This window comes from Paramacrobiotus metropolitanus, unplaced genomic scaffold (assembly GCF_019649055.1).
Source record: "Paramacrobiotus metropolitanus isolate TYO unplaced genomic scaffold, Prichtersi_v1.0 Parri_scaffold0000061, whole genome shotgun sequence".
Lineage (NCBI taxonomy): Eukaryota > Metazoa > Tardigrada > Eutardigrada > Parachela > Macrobiotidae > Paramacrobiotus > Paramacrobiotus metropolitanus.
In genome coordinates, this window is record NW_026570281.1 from 641022 (window position 1) to 661529 (window position 20508).

General features: G+C 44.5%; 6 protein-coding genes across 10 annotated transcripts; 3 read left to right on the forward strand and 3 right to left on the reverse strand.

The window, feature by feature from the left end:
• Positions 1 to 99: 99 nt before the first annotated feature.
• On the forward strand, positions 100 to 1622 carry LOC129593429 (uncharacterized). The gene is made up of 2 exons (XM_055489740.1): positions 100 to 643; positions 1126 to 1622. The coding sequence occupies exons 1-2, from the start codon at positions 229 to 231 to the stop codon at positions 1329 to 1331; spliced, it is 621 nt and encodes a 206-aa protein (XP_055345715.1). The 5' UTR covers positions 100 to 228; the 3' UTR covers positions 1332 to 1622.
• Positions 1562 to 4382, reverse strand: LOC129593427 (REST corepressor 1-like). 3 transcript variants are annotated; one of them, XM_055489738.1, is made up of 3 exons: positions 3896 to 4080; positions 2701 to 3468; positions 1562 to 2381 (listed from the first exon to the last, which is right to left on the reverse strand). In XM_055489738.1, exons 2-3 carry the CDS (start codon positions 3466 to 3468, stop codon positions 1908 to 1910), a joined length of 1242 nt encoding a protein of 413 aa, XP_055345713.1. In that variant the 5' UTR covers positions 3896 to 4080; the 3' UTR covers positions 1562 to 1907. The 3 variants fall into 3 exon arrangements, with proteins under 3 accessions (XP_055345713.1, XP_055345710.1, XP_055345712.1); XM_055489735.1 differs by having other exon boundaries at positions 3868 to 4080; XM_055489737.1 differs by lacking the exon at positions 3896 to 4080 and adding an exon at positions 4095 to 4382 and having other exon boundaries at positions 1563 to 2381.
• Positions 4383 to 6073: 1691 nt separating this feature from the next.
• LOC129593297 (uncharacterized) lies at positions 6074 to 8580 on the forward strand. The gene is made up of 4 exons (XM_055489538.1): positions 6074 to 6452; positions 6735 to 6874; positions 7416 to 7580; positions 7863 to 8580. The coding sequence occupies exons 2-4, from the start codon at positions 6754 to 6756 to the stop codon at positions 8018 to 8020; spliced, it is 444 nt and encodes a 147-aa protein (XP_055345513.1). The 5' UTR covers positions 6074 to 6452; positions 6735 to 6753; the 3' UTR covers positions 8021 to 8580.
• A 167-nt stretch (positions 8581 to 8747) lies between these two features.
• On the reverse strand, positions 8748 to 13904 carry LOC129593296 (locomotion-related protein Hikaru genki-like). The gene is made up of 5 exons (XM_055489537.1): positions 13602 to 13904; positions 13261 to 13523; positions 10998 to 11484; positions 10053 to 10268; positions 8748 to 9730 (listed from the first exon to the last, which is right to left on the reverse strand). Exons 1-5 carry the CDS (start codon positions 13672 to 13674, stop codon positions 8970 to 8972), a joined length of 1800 nt encoding a protein of 599 aa, XP_055345512.1. The 5' UTR covers positions 13675 to 13904; the 3' UTR covers positions 8748 to 8969.
• Positions 13905 to 14372: 468 nt separating this feature from the next.
• Positions 14373 to 16538, reverse strand: LOC129593365 (eclosion hormone-like). 3 transcript variants are annotated; one of them, XM_055489642.1, is made up of 4 exons: positions 16054 to 16253; positions 15764 to 15986; positions 15637 to 15694; positions 14373 to 15058 (listed from the first exon to the last, which is right to left on the reverse strand). In XM_055489642.1, exons 2-4 carry the CDS (start codon positions 15921 to 15923, stop codon positions 14947 to 14949), a joined length of 330 nt encoding a protein of 109 aa, XP_055345617.1. In that variant the 5' UTR covers positions 15924 to 15986; positions 16054 to 16253; the 3' UTR covers positions 14373 to 14946. The 3 variants fall into 3 exon arrangements, with proteins under 3 accessions (XP_055345617.1, XP_055345616.1, XP_055345615.1); XM_055489640.1 differs by lacking the exon at positions 16054 to 16253 and adding an exon at positions 16421 to 16538 and having other exon boundaries at positions 14374 to 15058; XM_055489641.1 differs by having other exon boundaries at positions 15764 to 16252.
• A 2314-nt stretch (positions 16539 to 18852) lies between these two features.
• Positions 18853 to 20357, forward strand: LOC129593417 (eclosion hormone-like). The gene is made up of 3 exons (XM_055489712.1): positions 18853 to 19228; positions 19542 to 19599; positions 19828 to 20357. The coding sequence occupies exons 1-3, from the start codon at positions 19069 to 19071 to the stop codon at positions 19949 to 19951; spliced, it is 342 nt and encodes a 113-aa protein (XP_055345687.1). The 5' UTR covers positions 18853 to 19068; the 3' UTR covers positions 19952 to 20357.
• Positions 20358 to 20508: the final 151 nt, after the last annotated feature.

The following is a 20508-nucleotide window of genomic DNA, read 5'->3' on the forward strand; positions in this document are numbered from 1 at the left end:
GCATGCTGTTATGGAATCTTTGACCTTGTCGCAATGCTCACCGCTTGACGCTGACAATTACTTACATATCTGCATTAACTTTTCCTGTTTAGGCCCGCAGGTACTCGCTCTGCAAACTGCGACAAGTGTTCCTTACAAAAAATCTACCTTGTCAAAAAAGTTTGCGCAGCGAGTTTACTTTATCGTGCATGAAGCTCTCTTCTCTGCTCAAGCCTGTGTTTCGTGTGAATGGTTTTTCCACCCATGACGACGAGAAGGATGCCGTTTCATCTGCGCTATGCCACTCCCAGTTCGGACGACGATGATGATCAGGAGCCTGGAACGTCTCACCGCTCGCGACACAGTTCGCCGTCTAGCCAGGTTGATATCATTCCGTCATCTTTGCAGCAGACTTACTCTGCGTCGCCATTGTCGAATGTTTCTTCGGAGTACCTGACATTGCCTTCGCCGAGTCCTCCAGCCAGCCTTGATGTGAACGATGCGGACTCTGAAGATTGGAAGTTATATTCGTTGGCGGATGGGCACAACGCCAGCGTTCTGGATGCGGGGTTGTTTGAGGATTTCTTTGGGCGGCTGCACGGCGAGAATGGCAAAGAAATGCAGGTGGAGAAAGGAGACCAGGACAGTGTCCGCAGTCGTGCAGGTTCGTAAACGCTTTTTTCGCAGTTATGTTATCAGATTCGCTTACGTGGATACTGGGTTTTTTTATTTTTATTTAAAGTTAATACAGATAAACTATTACAAACCTTTAATCGCAGATTATAGCATTATTAATTCTGCGAAACTGCGAGAACAATTTAATTAAAGGATTACGCTGAATTTTTGGATGCATGGTGCATCTTATCGCTTTTTAGTATCGCTTTTTTTGCTGTTCAATCGTTGGGCCTTAGGGGTGCTGCTGACATAAAAAAAAGAAAAATTATAAGGTTTACAAAATTGCAGCGTCAGTTATTAATGGATTTAATAGGTAACTAATTTTACTATTTTTATAAAACAAATAAGAAATTTATTTTGTGAAAGTGTGACTGTGCTTGCATCTGGGTTGCTGAAAAATCATATATAAAATTCGACTTTTTTGCGTGGTTTGGGCGGTGAAAAATACAAATGTGTGTGCTTTTGGAGCAGCCTCCTTGACTCCCGAAAACGACACCAGACTGACCACACCGGAAGAAGTCCCCCCAAAGAAATCTCGTTCAGCGATAGACTGGACCTTTCCTTGGACGCGCATCGATCCGGCCCTGACTAGGAAGACCGGCGTCCGCCTCAAGAAGCGTCGGCCGCCGCCACCGGCCATCCGCGTTGGTAGACGACGCTGTGTGCTGATGGATTGATTGTTGATTAACGTGTGACTGTGGCAAGCGATGGGTGTTAGCTGATGTTGGATTAGGTGATGGGACGGGTTGTCTTTCTGGGTGTATATTCTGGATTCTCGCGGATGCTTCCTATGTGCGACTCTGGTCTCAGTTGTGGCTTGTTATGATTGAATTGGCTATAAGTGAACCTCTATTATTTTTTGAAATGATGCCTTTCGATTCAAACGATCTGTTGTGATATCCCTACTGCCTTCTCTCTTTGTTGATTTTTTTATCTCACGCTTTTCCTAATAAAGACGTAATAACCGGCTCTCACCACACCTGGGCAAGCGCGGATGCAGAACATAAATACCGCAAAAATTGCAAAAACAACTGTATGCGCGCTAAACACTTGGTTTGTAAATTATTATGCGCTTTCTTCGAAAATTTTGTCGGTAATAACGGTAGAATGAACATCAGCGATGCGTGGCAAATCATAATCATCGGGCCAAAAAAGCAATGATTACACATGAGATCGTTTGTTACGTAAAGCAAGAGCCAAATGCCAACCCGAGAGCCAGTGAGCCAACGAAATGTGGGCACAGCATTTGAGCATCACGCCGATTTCTTGCTGGCAGCCATCGCCTCCTTCTCGTCGTGAAACTGTATAAGTTTTTCCAGGCCGTAAAAATGTCCCCGATTGTAAAACATATTGCGCACCTGCTGCTCCGTCTTGTTCGGCAACAGCCGACTGGCGCGTCCGAAATCCTTCCCATATTCGACCAGTGAGCGCATGAACATCTTCAACTCCTCAGCATGCCATAGCAGTGTCGGCTCCTTGGTGACCTCGGTGCGCGCCTGTCCAAGCGTGTCATCCTGCAGCAGTTCATCCTGGTAGGTCTCGCGCTGCTTCTTCTCTTCCTTCAGACCCTCTTCCTGCTCCAACTGCGCCAGCTGTTCATCCAGCTGGGCCATCTTCTGACGCTCCTCCTCCAGCTGCTGCTCCAGGCGGCGTTCTTGACCTTCCCATGACTCATCCATCTCGTCGGTCTCATCCAAGCCTGCCATTTCATCATCCATAGCTTCACCCTGCAGACACTCGGTAAATACTCAAATCATCTGAATTTACTATTTAGTAGTTAAAGGAAGAATAGAGTTAACAGATTTATTCTGTAAACAAAACACAGAAATTTCCACTTTGCGCTAACAAAAACCACACTACGATAATAATGCAGTATTTCGTAATCTTACACTTGGTCATGTAAAGATAAAAACAAAATGTCATACATTTTCGCTAAACTAAAATAAAATCGAAATGCCGAATGCGGGAATAATATTCCGTAAAAAAATAACTAATAATAAACAATGTCAAACTATCAGCAAACGGAGAGAAATTAACTGTCGTTACCTGACGAGCACGCAAAAACAGCATTCCCTCCGTGGATTCCTCGGGTATCTCGGTCGAAACGGCAGCGGAATTGGCCGCATCACGAAGGATCCGCGGTCGCCCGACTGCCTTAACCGCCGCGGCCAGCGGCGCTTTGGGATCGGTCATCAACTGAGCATTAGACAATTTCCGCACCTCTGTCTCAGTGCGCGTCGTCGTCTGCAGTTTATTATTGGCCTTGTTCCGCTTGAATTCAGTGTAGTAGTGATTAATCAGCGTCTGGATGGAGTGGTTGGGCACAAGATCCCGGATCCGCTCAAAATTCTTCCCATGGAATCCGTAACCCTGCACGAAGAGCACTTTGTCGTGCAGCGGCATCCCCTCCTGCTTGCCCACGTAGTCGTGCTGCAGGGCGGCCAGGGTGGCGTCTACCTTGTACTCCTGGAAGAGAAGGAAGGCCAGCACCTGGTCCTCGTCGAAACCCTTGCTCTTCAGCTCCGCCAGGAGAGCGGTTAGTTTCTCCGGGGTGATGGTGTCGGTGGGTTTCCACAGCGGGATCTCGTGGCGGCGATGGACGTGCTGGTAGTAGTGGTCGGCGGGGGTGGACTGGAGGGCGGGCAGTTCTGCCTGGTAGTTGGGCCCGATGAAAATCTTCTTGTTGCTGGCGTGCATCAGCGCCTTTTCCTTCGGCGCTGATTTCATCGGCAGCGAGGGCAGATAATCCATGCGGAAAAGCTTGCTCGGCTGGGGCTTAGCCCCACGACGGTCAGATAAACTCATGGAATTCATCTATAAAATTCACATAATAATTATAAATTATAATTTAATTATTGATAACTTATACAGTTTTCGCATAATTTACTTTTCGAAAAATCCAGACTGTGTTACGGGGTTACCTATGCAATTATTTAAATTCAGTATTACGCACTTAAGTTAATTACGCTGCTGAATGCAGTACGCTGTCTTTTAAGGAGGACAGGAATTTCGGGGTATTTTTATGCATGAAATTTGAAGCATAAAGTACTCAGTACTGTAGTGCCATGGGCGCACCACAGGAGCATTAGTTCTAATAATCCCGTGACAGCTACCGTGTACTATTAAAAACAAACTGCTTATTAACCGCTAACGATTTATCAGCAATGCAGGGCAAATTATTCAACGTTAAAGGATCATCTCGTGGACAATCACCATAAAAACAGGCGAAATCCTTATTTACTTTCCAACAAAACTACTATAATTCCCTTGGGAAGAGCTTCTGAGAGCAAATAAACCACATATTTTTCAGTAATGTTCGAAATACTCGCATCCCAATCCCCAAGTTAGAAGCGCACGCAATGAAAGAGCAACCACTAAAGAAAACTAAAGCTTTTGAAACCTACGAGCTTCCGAAACCTAAAGTCAGCGTATGGGCTTACCTTGGCCAACGGGAAGCAATTGCACCGAAGGAGTGAGTGAGTTCGGTAGTCGTATCGGAGATGTCACGCTGCGACGTCGTAATCACGGATTCAAAGAATACTCTGCTCAGCCGCAGTGATACAGTCTACTCATAGTCACTAGTTTATTTGTTTTTTGAACCGTTCACGAAATAAAACCAGACAAAAGACACGTAACTCGTACGAATGCAATCAAAAATTAAAAATTAAATGAATCAATCAGTCAACTAAAGTGATACCGATGCGACTCTGGAAGAGATATAGAAGACAGTCAAGACACAGCAGTGGCTTGTTGGCTGACAGCATAGTGCAGCGGCTTGCAAGCGACACCAAAGTCGATCTCCCTGAGGCGGCGCTTCCGATCATATTCGCCACAAGTAAGTTCTTACAGTACGTACTAGTACGTTTGTTATGACAATGTCTGATCGCTGATTGTGAGGTTCGGAAATATTAACATGGAGTTTGGCTTTTAACATAGCGTTTTGCTTTTAATTGTTGTTTTACGACTCTATAACTACGCCTATATACTCAAAGAGAACGACACCGGTACGGACAGTGGTCCTGGATGGTGGTGGTGGTTCACCAGCATACAGTAGTAACCGTTCCGGCTCATCCAAGACCGCCGAGGCGTCGCGCCGGGACGTGCAAGATCAAGGGACATCGAGTCGAGCGCCGCAGCGGTGTCAACCCAACTGCCGGACGATGCCGATCCATGCCGCCGGGTAATGTGGGAGCTGACTGAATGCATCCGAATTCCGACTGAATGACACCAACGTCGTCGACTCGTCGACATTTGCTACGGCGTCCAACAGGTTCTGATCACGAAGCACTGCCGGATGTCTTCAGTTTCATACTTATAGAAGATCGCCCTTACCGTAGCAAAAGCGAAAGAGTCTATGTCCGCGTGTGGTGCGCTTTATACAGCATATTAAATTGAATAGTAATATTTCTTTTTTTTCGAGTTTTACTGTATTTATTTCGGTTTACACCACATTAACCTTTAACAAGTATCATGATACGAGTACAAACTATGTACCAAAACGAAACTCAATAATATTTCATATTTGTACAACTGTTAAGCGAATGGCGTAATTCGTAATGCCGATCATGAGAGGGCTTTGTATATTGCTCTTGATAGTTTTCTTCTGTGGTTTTATCGTGAACATTACCGGTTCACTTTTGTGAGTGAACCTCAGTTTTATCATCCTTTATTTTCCGATTATGCGCTATTTAAAACGACACATCGTCGAACTGGAGTTTATAGTTACAGACAGTCCATAAGAATTTTGTCACTTTTGCCCTTAAAGATATAATAATTACAATTCGTTTCGTTTGTGTCGATACATTCTTTGTTTCAGCCACTGCCGTGACTACATACATGTACCCTACAGATGACTGAGACATGTGTCAGTCGACTCGGCATTATTCGTTATTAGTGAAACGTTGTGAACGGAATCCGACTATTTACTGTACATGTACCTCAAAAAGAGTTACTTAGTTGATATGTTCCAAAATTCGCAGTTTCTGAACAGAGCAGGATGAAAATACTGTACACTGTAGAGACGGAATTAAACAACTGAACGGGAATAGAGAACGAACAAACAAAAATATCCTTTCCGATTGGCTCGTCGGCTTTGAAATTTGAACCCGGATGTTATTCCACCGCTTCTTTGTCGCCAGGCGCACTGTCACGCAGCGGTTCGGATTATAATATATCCGTTGCGCTTATTGGTGGGGCAACATAACGCGTGACGCACTGACAAACGCAACGAAAATAGCGCATTTCTATTAACGAAGAAAAATAGGCACTTGCGAGAACAAGAAGAAGAAAAAACACCGTTAATCGGCTGGGCGACACTTGGAGCGCGGCCTAATGATAATGGTTGACATTAAGCCGGGTTTGGCGCCCGACTGATAGTGCAGTGTGCGCGCATCCACAGCTGCAACGCAACGCTCATCAGGCGGGTGACAGTGACACTGGCGTCTCTTCACTTGGCAGGTCGTTATCAGCCGGGGTTTCCCTTGTCTCTCCCTGCTGAACGCTGACCGCTCATTATCCGCCGTTAACCCACTACTTAGCGCCGCTTATTAGGCCTCTCCAATCTCCATCCCGAGTGCGCACTTCGCGCGGCTAGTTAACGGGACGCCGCAGCTATAAAAGGACGCACGACACACACGTGCATCTTCCTTTCGCGTTGTTCTTCCCTCCTGATTCCACTAGTACTGTCTTCACGGCACGTCCGTTTTCCTGTGCACTCCGGTATTTGTGCCAAGTTTATCAACACCAGCGTCCTTAGATCCGTTTCCGTTTGCGCGTCAGCGTTCAGAATTAATATTAGCGTAAGTGGCTGGAATGTGGTAGCGTGATTGTGTACAATGGCCCTATAGCGGCGCTCGGGCCGGCCAAATTGCCGGGGCAAATTACGTTACTGTGTCATTTCCGGCGGCGCTAGCGCGGTAGTTAACGATGGCGCCACAAAAGCGCTAATCGTTGGGCGACTTAAGCGCTACCGATGCCTTTGTTCGTTTTCCATATAAAATAGCTCCTTATTCCTTGCAGTCTGATCTTTGCTTTAGTGAAAGTGTTGCTGAAATCTTTATCGAGTTTTATTTCTTATATAGCGTTTTAAGTGAAGCCGAAATGGATTTTTCATCGATGACCTCGTGCATCTTCCTGCTTGCCACTTTCGCCCGTGTTTTCTCCTATCCTATGGCAGCGCATGACACTTCCGCCGGCCCATCCCGACTGGAAAACGGCACACGTAGGTCTTTAACATTGTTTTACTCGTATACGTAAAGCTATACAACTAACATTTCTGTATTCGCTTCGTTCTTTAATTATCGTCATTTATACCAGCTTGCGACATCGTAAGCACCCCAAAGGTCACCGGCTTAAGAGCAAACGTGACAAGTAAATGTATAAGTACGGTTGGGCTACATTGGGTTGGTTTTGTAATTTTGACGTACCCATATAAAAAGCGCGGCAAAATGGGCATCTAAGTGCTAGACTAAAAGTAAGTAACAATATTTTTACGTTTTTTATTTGGTTCGCATTTTGCGTAAGTATTACGTAATTTGCAAGTAACGAAAAAAAAGTTAAAAAATGACTCAGTGAGTCTGCTGAGTTGCCGACGTAGTTTGTTAGATGAAGAAGGTCAACCGGTGTTCATTTAAGTAGTTAATTAAGGTCGTAACCATAAATGATTCCCACGAGTCTCCGGCCTGGATGGGTGTCGTGTATCACGTGTAGTTCTGGGTGCTATCGCCGTCTCATTTTTCAATGTAAATCGTTTATAATTGCAGCTTGCAACGACGTCGGGGAGATTTTCAGCGATGACCCATGCCGACCCTGGTGCATCTGCAAGGACGGCGCGGTCATGTGCGCCGAAATATTCTGCAACAACGATGTACCAAAAACCTGCGGAAAAATTGCCGTTAATGGGCGCTGCTGTCCGACTTATGTCTGTGGTACGTACGAAACTGAAAATTTTGATAGTATGTTATGATAATTAATTTTGTTCATTACGTCATTTGCACCCAAATTCAGTGCTCGCACTGGTTGCGCTATTTTTTACCACAAAAATATGTATTGAATGATTTTTTTGATTTTACGGGTTTCATGTTTTTTAAAAGAGTAATAACTGAACGATTCCTGTAGTCCACTGTATAGAAGAAATTAACAATTTAAACCACGGTGCGCATATTTACGAGTACATATACTGTTTATTTGATATTTATATAATTATGTAGTGCACACCAATGGAACGGCGACGATGCACTATCCGTTGCCGTTGACGGTGGTGCCGCCAAGTATGTACGAAGAGGAGAACGGAATGTTCAAGGACACTAAGCGAAGCCTGCTGCATGCCGGACACCGGTCACGCGGCGGCCTGGTCAACTTGGCGTGAGACAATTCAGTTAAACCTTTGATATCTCGGATATACGGAAGTACCTCCCAGCGTATTTATTACTGTATAAAGTATTCGTCTGCGGCAGCGGCTGCCCCGGGGTGGCTGAGTGGACCAGGGATGTTCAGTTGGTTGGTATTGAGGCGGGATGACCTTTTCGGCATCCGAGCCGATTAGTGGGAGCGGATGGGTGCAGCTGTAGCGGCCTGCCGGGCTGTCGCTGGTATTATGTCCATGATAATTCCATTGTTTGTTCCTCTCGGCTTTCCTTAGATGAGCCCTGTTTTCGCATTAATGATAAATTACATTCGCTCGCCGTTTCAGTGTCACGCTAACCATGATTAATCTTTCTTGGTATTTCATGTCCATTTCTAACGGCTGTTTATCAAAGGCGGCATTAAAGAAGTCGATTTATTAATCTTTTATGTAAGCATGTATGGTTTCCTTACATGTCCGGTTTGTATCGGTTTGCAACAAATGCAGTATTGGTTATGACAAGAGGCAGCGACGCTAGACATGTTGTCATTGAGAAAAGCAATAAAGATGCTTCTAACTAACAATTTTTTCAAGATAATTTCTTTGCTGTGTGATCTAATTAAGGTTATATATGTTCAACTCACGTTTTGCATTGTGAGCTGTATCTGTACAACAGCTGGCTAGAGCGCTCACGCAACGGTTACAATAAATAATGTGAGCGCCAAATTAATGTTATGTTTGTATTGTCTATCGTCCGTGCAATACGCAAGCGTGTTGTAGCAGTATAGAATATGAGTAAATCCCACAAGCATTGCTGAGGTACCGCAGGTACCGAAGCTGTACTCGTAGAGTTCGGCTTCGTTAAAGCTACCAGATCTAGAGAAAATTATGAACTCCATACACCATTCATCACAATAACCCAGTAGTATCAAATACAAGAGCGGCACAAATATTGTCAAACTACGTATACGGTTTAGGTTGACCTGGCCGGCGTCCGACCGCCCACCACATCCAACACGCACTCCGGCGCCGGGAAGGACCACTTAGGCGTTCCACTACTGTTGACGTTGCAGTAGGAGATCCTGGCACCCACCAGCCGGTATCCGCCATGGCACTCGTACATGACATGTGACTTCACTCGATAGGCGCTCTTCACCGGCGTCACACGGCCGTTGGCCGGTGCTCGCGGGGCCTCACAGGCCGGTTCACAGCGCGGCGGCGGATTACTCCAGCGCCCATCCTCCCCGCAGGTGGCCACCACCGGCCCGCTGGCCATAAAGCCCTTCTGGCAAGCAAACTGCACCATCTTTCCCACCAGATAGCGCTCCGTCGGAGTCTCCAATGCCTGCCCGTTAGTCGGCACCGCTAACCCCGGACAGTACACCGATTCACAGACCGGCACCGGCGCCGACCAGTTTCCAGTGTGGGTGCAGTGTGCGCTGTGGTTGCCGACAATGCGGTAGCCGGGAGCGCAGGTGAAGGTCACGCTGGCCTGGTAAAAGGTGCCGTTGCTGTCCAGAAAAAGGTTGGGGTCGGAGCTATTGAGGGGGGCGCACTGCACCGCGACACAGGTGGGTAGTGATTGTGCCCATTCGCCGTTCAGCTTGCAGTAGACAGCGGCTGGTCCGACGAGACGGTAGCCGGCGATACAGCCGAAGGTCACTGTGCTGTTGAAGTGGAAGTTGCCGGTGTGTAGCAGTTGCTCGTCGTCCCATGGGCGGGGACAGTCGACGGCTACAGCCAACAAATTGTTTAATTTGTTTGGCCCCACATGTAAATAACCATAATTCGAAATTACAAATGATAGGATCAATTTGACAAAAAAAAAGTAAATGTTGTTATCGTTGGTAATTCTGGCACTATCGATTTTAGCTCGACCCTGTCATTGTCAGTTGTTAATTGGTTAATCAATAACTTTCTTCTCGGTGCTGCGCTAAAAGCCGATTGTCAGCTGCTGATGTAATATACGGAGAAACTGTAAAGGCGCCCTGACGTCAATGGCACGCTATAAGGTTATCGATTGTGCCGTTAATGAAAATGGGAAAAGACTTCCTGCCTGTGACTTCGACGATAAAGCTGTGGCTGGTCTTGACAGGCGTTGTGCAAGTGAACTTGCCACTCTGCTCCGGCTGGATGTTTCGGATGGTTAGACGCCATTCCATCTTGTTCCGGTAGAGATTGCGCGTCCACTGCATTAGAGCGTCGCTGATGCTGATGGATTTCGACCAGGTCCATTTGGGCGGGCCCAACCGCCGCGGTTCATATATACAGCCTAAAAATCGTGCGTGCACGTTAGCCGCTTATACTCGTACATACGCGTACATAGAACAAAAACAGCCCAGTTAACTCCCGGTCCCTGCGTTAATTCTCATTACACTATCGAAAGGGCCATAATGCAATAACTACACGCGCATAACAAAGCCAATAAGCACTGGAAAACTTTGAGTTGGCTTTGTTGGACGTTGGCGCTGCGTCGATGACGTTATAGGTGTTTAAGGGGAAAAGACCGTCACGCGATGGCTTGATGCAGCAATCATCGTTAGCGAACCACAGGAATAACATGTTTACAAGTTATGCACTGCTGCGCCATTAAGCCGTCGACACCGGCTCGTTCAACGGGGTCAAATGTCGGATGATGATGATGGCAAACCGATTCTTATTTAATGTCATAAGCCATTTACATGCAGGATACATAACGCTACTTATCCATCTAAATGTCATCGCGACTTGCGATTACCAGTCCATATACACCGGGCCATTTTATGGCATTATAGTAGAATATAAAAACAAAAAAATGTAAGCAAAGGGCATCTGTTAATAAACGTTACAACCTGAAAATGTCAATCAGCTAAAAATAATGCATATCTTCAAATATATAATTACAAACAGTAAAATATATCTACAACGTAAGGTTTAAAAATCACATACTTCAAGTATATATGTAAAATTTAGCTGGAGGGATAAGTTAGCATACAAAGCACTTACTGTGACCTTTACTCACCTAAATGCAGGTCAGAACCCGGGTAGACGAACAGTCTCCCATCATAATTAGGTGCCACGATGCCCTTGTAGGAGATATAGGTCAGCAGCGGCGGATACAGCCGCCCCTCCTGGACGTTGCTCTCCATAGAATCGGACAGCGGCTGACAGCTGGGCTGAGTAATCCCGGCACCACTACCAATGCCGGCGACATTAGCAGCATCCCGAAAGGTCAAGGGCTCCCACTGGCCGTTGGCGCACTGTAGCACGGCTGGGCCCTGAAAAATGTACTCGCCAACATGCTCGCAGCGGAACATGAGTCGGCCGCCGTGTGGGAAAACGGTTAGTCGGGGCGCCTGCTCCGTAGGCTCGCTGATGTTCAGGCCGTTGTAGAAAATGGACAGGTTGGTGTAGGCCGGTTGACCGGCGTCGAAGTAGCAAGATTGCCACACCGGCTGGTAACTGGGGTCGGCGCGCTGCAGCATATCCATGCGCCGGCACAGCGGTCCCTGCAAGCTCTAGGTTAGTACTATTAACAGCAGTTACTATTGTACGGGTAGTATACCGTGGTAAATATTACGGAAAATTTAAAAGTTACGTACAAGTCTAAAACAAATTGCCCGTGATCGTAATAGCAAATATGCCAAGCTACCTAAACGTATTAGTGACTGCGATTTTTTTCCCCAGATTTTGACAATTCCTTTATGCATTAAAAGGAACCGAACTGTATGGAAATGCAATTTAAAGAACCTTATTAGGAATGCGCCATTTATATTGCCTGCGCAGTTTTATTTGGAGCACATCCGTATATTTTCCAGTTATATGCTCTATGACTGCTTTATTATCCATAAAACACAATAATTATTATAAATTTACAACAGTAGATAGAACACAACCATTATTCCAACAACATTATTTCAGCAATAGTGTATCGTATTTTGATGACAAACAGATATATACAAATATATACAAATATTTAAAATTTTTGTCGGTGTGTACCCTTGTTAATACTCATTGCATACTCAAGGCTTATGTATTGTACTGCGGAGTTACTAACTAATTCAAGCAGTTGATAAGGAAGCATATCCACATTTAAATTGGTTCGTATCCGTTTCCCACTGTCTAATCCTGTAATATAACGCTAAGCGAAAACCGTTTATACAGTTTGAAGTTACATGACATACAGGTCAATGCTCGATGCCGGGTATATCTGTATGTACATATATACGGTAGGGTTCGCTACTCTAACAATTACCGCAATTTAACAGTACTAGCAATCGCGATCGCTGCTACCAAAACGACAAAACTGATTCATTTCAAAAATCTTGTTTTTCGTTTCCGTAAATCCATAATATCATAAAGTGATTCACAAATTTGGGTCGGTAAACTTGTGAACTACAAATGTTGCACTAAAAGGTAAGTCAAAATATTAAAATATTTTGGCTTTATTATCCTTTTACATTCATAGAAGCAAAATGGAAGTGCATGAGTGTTCGCCCGTAGTTCATACATGCGCTAGCGATTTCTAGTATTCTTTTAACTCCCAGTCATGACCAGTCATCTGGAAGCAAAACGGGTCGGGCCTTGTTGTGGTGAATAGTGCCGGTAGCAACCGGAAGTCTACGTCGAGCGCGAACCTGTTGTACCAGTTTAGACCTAAACCGGATCACCTCAAAAGAAATACAATTATTGCCCAGCCCAGCTTCTTAGAGAAATTAAAGAAGATCGTCATTGACAGGTGGCGTTAACAGTGTAATGAGAAGTTTATTGTATGCGAACCTGCTGGCCCATGCTGGCGGTGCCAAAGTATTTTTAAGCTTCATTCACGCATAATTACGCATACACTACAGATATGCGGGTGCATGTGGATGTATTGTATTAATATTTTCCCCATTAGACCGTGAAAATTTAATTTTCGAGAACAACATCTTAACGATAATATCGTGTTTTTATTCATCTAGAGTTGCTTGTTATGTGAGCTATAGCTAGTACATATGAAAGTGCTTTATAAGAGACTCGAATTTATCGTACATACTACCGTAATATATATCTATATACAGAAAGATGAACATTATGAAACATTTAATGTTTACCGAAATGCGCTCTTCCCGGGCCCTGTGTTATATTCTGTTTGAGAAGGGCACAGTTACTGCCACTCTCCATTACTAATTACAGTAGACCGAATTGTATATCAGTATAACGATCATAAGTAAATTTCATTTTTACATGGTTTTAAGGCACAGTGCTACAGTACTTAATGACAATGCAAACCCGCAATCACGTACCGTCCACTGTCCGTATAAGCAGACAAACTGGCACTCGCGGCGGCTGCCATCGGCACTGCTGACATTGGACACCAACAGCGCATCCAAGTGTTCGTAGCGCGGCAGCGGCGCCAACACTGGCATTGCCGCGTCCAGCTTGTCCTTGGCGGCAGGTGCACCCACAGTGGTTGCCGTCACCGCACCGGGGAAGTACAGTTTCAGCGGCGCACAGTGCAGGGGAATGCTGGCGTTGGTGAGGGGCGTGTCCGCCGTGGGAATGCAGTCTAAACAATCACACATGCACTGTTGTTATTATAAATATAATGTAGCACCACTCTGCGCATTGTCTTATATCGACGTACTTATCAGCAGGTTGGGAATGACAACCATCGACGTCACCACGCCAAAGAAGAGCGGGAAACCCACTTGCTCCATAATTCAACAAAAAATCCCCCGATTTATTAGCCGTAATTTTTCCATAACCATCCGCCGCACGCACTGCAGCGCATGGATCATTGCTGTCCAAATCTCGTCCGAATTATTGTCGGCGAACGGAGAAAAATAAGTCAAGTGTCTTCAATGGAATGCAGTTAAGTGAGTCGGGAAGATGTCCCATGCATTTTAAATTCCACCACGCTGAAACGCTTAACCCGGCCCGGCTCATTTTCCAATTCCGCGTGGACTGTTTAAGCGTAAGCCCTCTAATCCGCCGCCGTTTGACAAGAAAGACAAGTTACAGCAAAAACTGCTAAATCTTTCATCAGTGCTCCTTTCAGAATCTTAATACACACTTAACTTTACTCGCTCTAGCTTATCTGATGAACAACACCAACTGCAATCAAGCGAAATGATTTTTTCTTCCGTGACATATATATACTTCTTCACGAGAATGCGAATGCGTGATTTGCATTTTTTGTCTTTTGTACTTACATTCATATTAATATACACGGTATATAATTTTATTCCCTTATTAACATGTAATTAAGTATTAGTGGCGTTTTGATTTTCCATGATTAATTTTAGCCTGTTTAAGTTTTAAGTGATTGAATTACCAGAATTTTTATGGGTCACGTTATTTATTACATTATCAGAGGTAAATTCCTATCGCTATTCACGGCACTAATTATACAGAAGTTTAATATGAAACATGCGATAGCTTATGAATACGTTTCCACTGGTTTTCTTTTAATTTGGCCAGAGTACTGCATAATATGACACGATGACCTTTCGTAGAGCCGCGCACGCTAACAAATTAGCAGCATATTAATCATGAGCGACGCTTGGCAAGCCGTCCAAGCCGACACGACAAGAGCAAAATAAATCGGAAGAAGAAAAAATAAAACGGTCTCTGTATATAATCGATGGTTTGAACGGCGTTTAGTTGGCGATACTTATATATCGATGGGCGACGTGCATCCATCAACGGCGGCGGAGAACGTCGGAATGTTGGGGAAGGAGGCGATGCGTGGCATGCCGGTCAGCCGGCATCTGGATAATGGATGTTGATGGCGCTTACACGTTGGTGGCAAGAGAGTGGAGGCGGGCGTTGGAGCTGGCAGCTAGGGCGGTTGCCGAACGTTGCATAAAATCCGGAATGAGTGGTTTATGGAAAACCAGTGGTGCGCGGCGTGTAGACTGCCGTCCGTCCACCGCTGTATGTGGCACTGCTGCGATCGAGAGTGGGAGTTCGACACGTCGAGACATCCATCACCGGTCGGTGTTGAGCACCGCCAATTTCTTCAGCATTAGGTAGTCGCGTATCGATGAGGGATTGGTGCAGTCCGGCAAGAATGTCCCACGCTTCTGGATACAGTCGCGACTGGAATGCACAACAATCGGCGTTGATTTATGGCGACTTTACCACGACGCTTAATTTTATCTATGCATTTGCAAAATAAAATGCTAATTATACTGCTAGCTAAAGCAAGCACACGCATTTTGCGTTCTAAACAATGGAACTATTTTGGACTATTCTATTCTGAACTATGGAAATAAGCGTTATAAACAAGAGAATCTCAATTTTAATATACACCTGTTATAATAAAGTATAGGTAATTTATGTGAACGCAAGGCGTAGCCTTTTACTTAAACATTCTGAATAAAATTATCTTTCACGTTATAAAGGGCGTTGGAGAAAGTTAAAGTGTGCAGAATTGCGTCGAATTAATAACTTCAAACCGTGCATGGTGAAGATGAAAAACCAGTAACTAGTAAAATATAATGTTACCAAAAATGAATAATTTTATTAGGCCATGGGTTGCTAAAGTTTGAAGTACGAAACAATGGTCCAATAAACCCGGCCTTAAACTTGTTTTTAGCTCAATATTATTGTATATTTGTAATGTTCAGAATATAGTGTAATGCATATAATACAATTAAATTTTTGGTCTGATTTACCTGCATTTTCTGTGGTCGAATATATCTCCAACCAAATCATGGCACTGTGCACAGTTAGCTGCAAACAGAAACCGCGCGATCACAGCCTTAACTCCAAAGGTCATTCGAATGCATGTCGATTACTCACTTATGCAAATGGAAAGGAGGTTGCCGGTCAGCGCCGTGGCGGCGGCGTTCTTGGTGGTGGCGGGAAGGGGCGCGGGGGCCGCCAAGCGCATAAGGAGTATCGCGGTGAGGAAAGCCATGGTCAGCGAGGAGAATGAGAACGAGGGAGCTTGCATCAACATGACGCCGGCCGTCCAACGGGCAAATCAAGTTATAGTCGCGGCAAAGGTCAGCACGGAAATTGTCTGTCAAAAGTGCAAATACAGCCCATAAATAAGGACCGACATAATATTATGTACTGTACGCGCATACGTTGGCTGGCGAGTGCGCGCGCGTCAAGTCAAGCGTTAGTCCCGATAAAAAAAGCTCCGTCTGATCCCGAGCGGACAGGCAACTCATGCAGTGGGTTAATGTAGCCTGCGGCTGCCGGCTGATCGCCGATTAAGCGGGAAGAAATTAAAAGGGAGCGGGCATTTAAGGCCGTTGTGTGCGCGCGCCGGTATTAACCATTTCCGAGCACTTCGCACCGGCCATTAAAAAGCCGTGCACAACCGGTCTTCAGACTGCAACGATGCAATTGCTATGCGCGTCAACGGTAATTGACCAATCACAGGGGAACAATCAGCCTGATATCACTCTCTATCACTGCATACACATTGCAAAAGCGCTGCGCCCTTACCTGTATGTAGACGTCAAGTGAAAGGTCATCGAGCGATGTACTAAACTCAGAGGTCACGGATTGGTACTTGTTAATGCTCACAGCCGAGAGATGCGAGGAAATCAAAAGTGATTAAGCGGTAAATGTTGGTGCAATTGACAGCGCTAATGCGGTTTTTATAGGCGTGACAAATTGGCGAAATGTAGTATGTGTGTACGATACATGTGTGGATGATGATTTGACACAGAAATGTATTTTCGCATCGGCGCGCGCGTGAGTCAGAATTATGGCGGCAAACCATAAATGACGATGCCGGTAGAACTGTGCACCGAAATATCCCGATTGTGGCTAATTCGGGGACAGTGGGCGACACGTGGGGACGCACGGCCAGGGCCAGGCCGAAGTACCGGCCACGGCGGCGGCGGTTGCGGTGGCGGACAGCACGCATCCGCCGCCGACAATTATAATTAGCCGGCCCAGGCATCGCCTGCTCCATTTCGCTGAAATGGTCCGGAAAAAATTAGCAAAAAATGTGTGTGTGCTTAACATTGCATTTCGTCCAACTCAGCCACATGTATGTAGTTCAGATTTCGGCAGAAAAATGATGCAAGAACGGGTTGGAATGGTGTGGCTTTTCATTCTTCCCATCCTCCGCCGGCAGTTATGTGGACTTGTTTCTGCAGTCAACAAATTACGCATCGTTTTCGATGGGGTTTCAGGTTTACGTGTACGGTGACTAGTAATTTTTTCAAGATGAGATATAAGGTCGATAGATTGTTTTCACATTTTCTACATTAATTATAATTCATGATGGTAACAAACTAAGGTTTTGGGCGGCCCAAGTGCGAGGGCGAGGCCTTGCATGTGAGCCGTGACGGCACATGGCCATGCAGGGCCCGCAGCAGGGAGCACCTCGCTTTTACTCGAGATAAGTGGGGTGCATTTGATATTCCCGCCCTCGTACACAACACATAATTGGTATTGCTGTTTGGGCATGTATTGGAATACTATGCAACATTAAATTTGTAATACATAATTTTGATTAATTGGCCTGACGGCTTTAGTTGAACGCAAACTTTGCGGTGTACGTTATTATTATCGTCAGTTCCTTTATAAACCACTAATTATTATAATGTATAATTATCATCCTTGTATTCTCGTATCTGTCTATCGAGTGTTTTTTTTAAGTTTGCTCACAGCATAATAATTATATGGTAGGGACCGAAAAATAAAATACGAAAAATTCTGATAATTTCTATCCTCAAGTAATTTTGATTTAGATGCTTGGCCGGCATGGTCAGAGGCATTACGTGTAACCCTTATATAATAATTGCCAAATTCCATGCCCAAAATAAAATCTGCTCGGCGTCTCCACAGGAATCCAATTTGTATCATACCATTGGGACATAATTGAAACATTCTAAATTAAGGGTTTGAATTGAGAATAAATCTTCTATTTTTACTAGCAATTTGTTCCTTGCGCAATACAACGTTTGTGCACGATTATGGATGGTCAGGATGGATGCAGGCCGCACGTGATGGATCGCCGAAATTAAATCGTAAATCGACTAAAAATACCGCCATCCGTTGTACGAGTATATTTTTAGCCACTTTAACGAGCGAGGCTGTACTGAGTATTTGCGAGACGATGTGGATGGGATGGATGTAAAAAATAATTTATTATGCGGTGTACTGTCCAGGGCATTTTAGTCACGATATATGCGCACTGTAATTTGTAAACATACCATCAATTCATCGATTTCATCCTAACTGATTGTGAAAGCTCATGTCAAATTGTTTTTACGATCGACAGCGTCCAACATTGCACTTAATTGTCACACTGTGCTTAACGAGCTGTTATGTGGACGTTTGGTGATATTTCATGCGCAGAGCAGCAATAACTTAAATCAATCGATGAGCGATAATAAAATAAATAGTCAACCTAAAAACATTAACAGATACAAAAATCAATTTCTGGTTAAGGGAAGCATAGTTCTGATTCTTTTAACAAAGTTTTGATAGTGGTGAAAAATTGCAAACAAGTAATAATTAATGCCGGAGATAACTCCCGCGGGAAGAACAATCCGCCGCGCAACAGCCACATTTACAGCAACGTGGGCATCACGCAACAGTATTATTACAGACATAAAACGCTGTGCGGAGTCGCCGGAGTGCGCATGTCTTTGTCTGGTGAACAGTATCACTGACGTCATGACGGTCACGTTTGACAGGAATCCCTGTGGTTTGATCGGCCATAAAATACAGTCATACATATTGCCGTTGGTGTATCCGCGGGAATGTTGTTGCGATGCAAATCCAGCCAAATATTGCCGGGAAATACGTTAATGTGGTCAAGTTGTCAAATTAATTACGACAGATTTTCACGAGCTGCCTGGGCTGAATATAAATAAAACCACAAGCCGATGGGCTTCCAACAAGTTTCTTATTTTAACGATTCATTGGCAATTTGGAATAGCGCAGTGCATGACCTTTAGTTTCCGCAATTCATGCACATGGCTTAACGGACGCCTTTGTAAAAAACACTCATCTTAGTGAACATTTGCTGCATAATTGTCTTACCGCTGTACCTATCAGCGGTGCTACGAATATAAGTGCTTGCTACACTCATTTTTTCTTGTGAAAGTTAATCCGATCCTGTTAAATTAGCCATGCTGCTGATGCTGAGTTACAAAGGCACGGCAACTGGCTGGATGATCCGACGGTTGATCATTCTGCAGCTTATGCATTACGTACTATTTATGGTGTGCGATGCAACATCCGCAACCGACGCAACAGGAATCCCCATCAACAGTATTGCCGTCTGCATTAGTAAGCAGTACTGTACTATAATCATTTGCTTTGGATTCTAATTACGAATATATACTGTACGGATTGCTGGTAGTTTATATTGCAATAGGTACACGCTAATAAAGGTAAAATTTATTAAAGCTAATAAAAGTTAAGTAGCTAAGTTAGTTTATTTTGTTCTGACTACCGTGAAAAATTTTTGGCTACATGGTTGACCTTTAACTCGCTTAATGTTCAGTCGTCAATTTGTCAGATGACCGCACTTATGATAACATGCTAGGTATTTGGAATTTGCACAGGCTTTATGGTTAATCCTATCAATTTTTGTCTGCAGCTAATTGTGCACAGTGTCATGATCTAATTGGCAACATCTTCGACCATCGCACTTGCAGGTATGCAATGCTGTACAAATTCTATTGAGTTATTATATCTACGTATAATAATTATATATATGGAGAATTTCAAATATAGATACCTATATGCAGTACCTGTAACTATCAAATAATATTATGCTACACAGCGGATAGCCCAAGCTCATAGCGAATGCAAGATAAAAAAAAGGTGACCGTTGACTGTGCACGCAGTAGTACGCTATGTAAGTATGAATTGTACGTTTACAGCAAGGACTGTGTCCGGCGTCGGGCGTCCTTTCTGCCGGACTGCACGGACCCCAACAGTATTCGCGATTATCTGTCACTCGGCTCCAGTCAGCCCAAGATCAATCCGCGTTTCCGCACACGCTAATTCCATTGACGGTCAGTGTGCTGGCTGTTACGTACGTTTTGTACTTTGCCACTTGCCAGCAACCATCTTGCCAATGTGATGTCGTCATGTGCGCTTTCTGGGCACTTGCAGCAAATGTGCGTGTATAGACGAAATGAGAAACTGCGTAGGCTTGCGGCGATTTTGTTCCCGGGAACGGTTACGTACTCTTACGTTCTTTTGCTTTTCCACTAAGATTGTTCCAATATTTAAATTCAATTTATTATGCGGGAATTACAGCCGACTGCTGGTTAACTGCATTGACGTTTTTTATGCTTTCTTTTCTGACATAAATATGTTGCTTTTTTACTCATTGTGAGGTTTAACTATGTACGTCTTTGCAAGTGCAGTCATGTGGCATGCGAGTGTTCTAGTGACAGTTGCAATCTGCTTCAGACGAAATAAAATAATCTTTAAAATTATTAACATACAATAATGGCGGCGTAAATGACTGTAGCCAACATCGCAATACATTATATTTATGTACGGTGCATGCAGCTTGAACCACGACCCTTAATACCAAAAGCGGGGACAAAACC

What these genes read in the sequence shown, in the direction of transcription:
- LOC129593429 (XM_055489740.1), top strand. Translation starts at nt 229, where the DNA reads ATGGTTTTTCCACCCATGACGACGAGAAGGATGCCGTTTCATCTGCGC. An exon ending in CAGTGTCCGCAGTCGTGCAG is followed by an intron (nt 644 to 1,125) that starts GTTCGTAAACGC and finishes CTTTTGGAGCAG; the next exon opens with CCTCCTTGACTCCCGAAAAC.
- LOC129593297 (XM_055489538.1), top strand. Translation starts at nt 6,754, where the DNA reads ATGGATTTTTCATCGATGACCTCGTGCATCTTCCTGCTTGCCACTTTC. An exon ending in CCGACTGGAAAACGGCACAC is followed by an intron (nt 6,875 to 7,415) that starts GTAGGTCTTTAA and finishes TTATAATTGCAG; the next exon opens with CTTGCAACGACGTCGGGGAG. An exon ending in CTGTCCGACTTATGTCTGTG is followed by an intron (nt 7,581 to 7,862) that starts GTACGTACGAAA and finishes ATAATTATGTAG; the next exon opens with TGCACACCAATGGAACGGCG.
- LOC129593365 (XM_055489642.1), bottom strand. Translation starts at nt 15,923, where the DNA reads ATGTTGATGCAAGCTCCCTCGTTCTCATTCTCCTCGCTGACCATGGCT. An exon ending in CCTCCTTTCCATTTGCATAA is followed by an intron (nt 15,695 to 15,763) that starts GTGAGTAATCGA and finishes TTCTGTTTGCAG; the next exon opens with CTAACTGTGCACAGTGCCAT. An exon ending in TTCGACCACAGAAAATGCAG is followed by an intron (nt 15,059 to 15,636) that starts GTAAATCAGACC and finishes TGTGCATTCCAG; the next exon opens with TCGCGACTGTATCCAGAAGC.
- LOC129593296 (XM_055489537.1), bottom strand. Translation starts at nt 13,674, where the DNA reads ATGGAGCAAGTGGGTTTCCCGCTCTTCTTTGGCGTGGTGACGTCGATG. An exon ending in CATTCCCAACCTGCTGATAA is followed by an intron (nt 13,524 to 13,601) that starts GTACGTCGATAT and finishes GTGATTGTTTAG; the next exon opens with ACTGCATTCCCACGGCGGAC. An exon ending in GCTTATACGGACAGTGGACG is followed by an intron (nt 11,485 to 13,260) that starts GTACGTGATTGC and finishes TAGAGCTTGCAG; the next exon opens with GGACCGCTGTGCCGGCGCAT.
- LOC129593427 (XM_055489735.1), bottom strand. An exon ending in TGTTTTTGCGTGCTCGTCAG is followed by an intron (nt 2,382 to 2,700) that starts GTAACGACAGTT and finishes GAGTGTCTGCAG; the next exon opens with GGTGAAGCTATGGATGATGA.
- LOC129593417 (XM_055489712.1), top strand. Translation starts at nt 19,069, where the DNA reads ATGCTGCTGATGCTGAGTTACAAAGGCACGGCAACTGGCTGGATGATC. An exon ending in CAGTATTGCCGTCTGCATTA is followed by an intron (nt 19,229 to 19,541) that starts GTAAGCAGTACT and finishes TTTTGTCTGCAG; the next exon opens with CTAATTGTGCACAGTGTCAT. An exon ending in TTCGACCATCGCACTTGCAG is followed by an intron (nt 19,600 to 19,827) that starts GTATGCAATGCT and finishes GTACGTTTACAG; the next exon opens with CAAGGACTGTGTCCGGCGTC.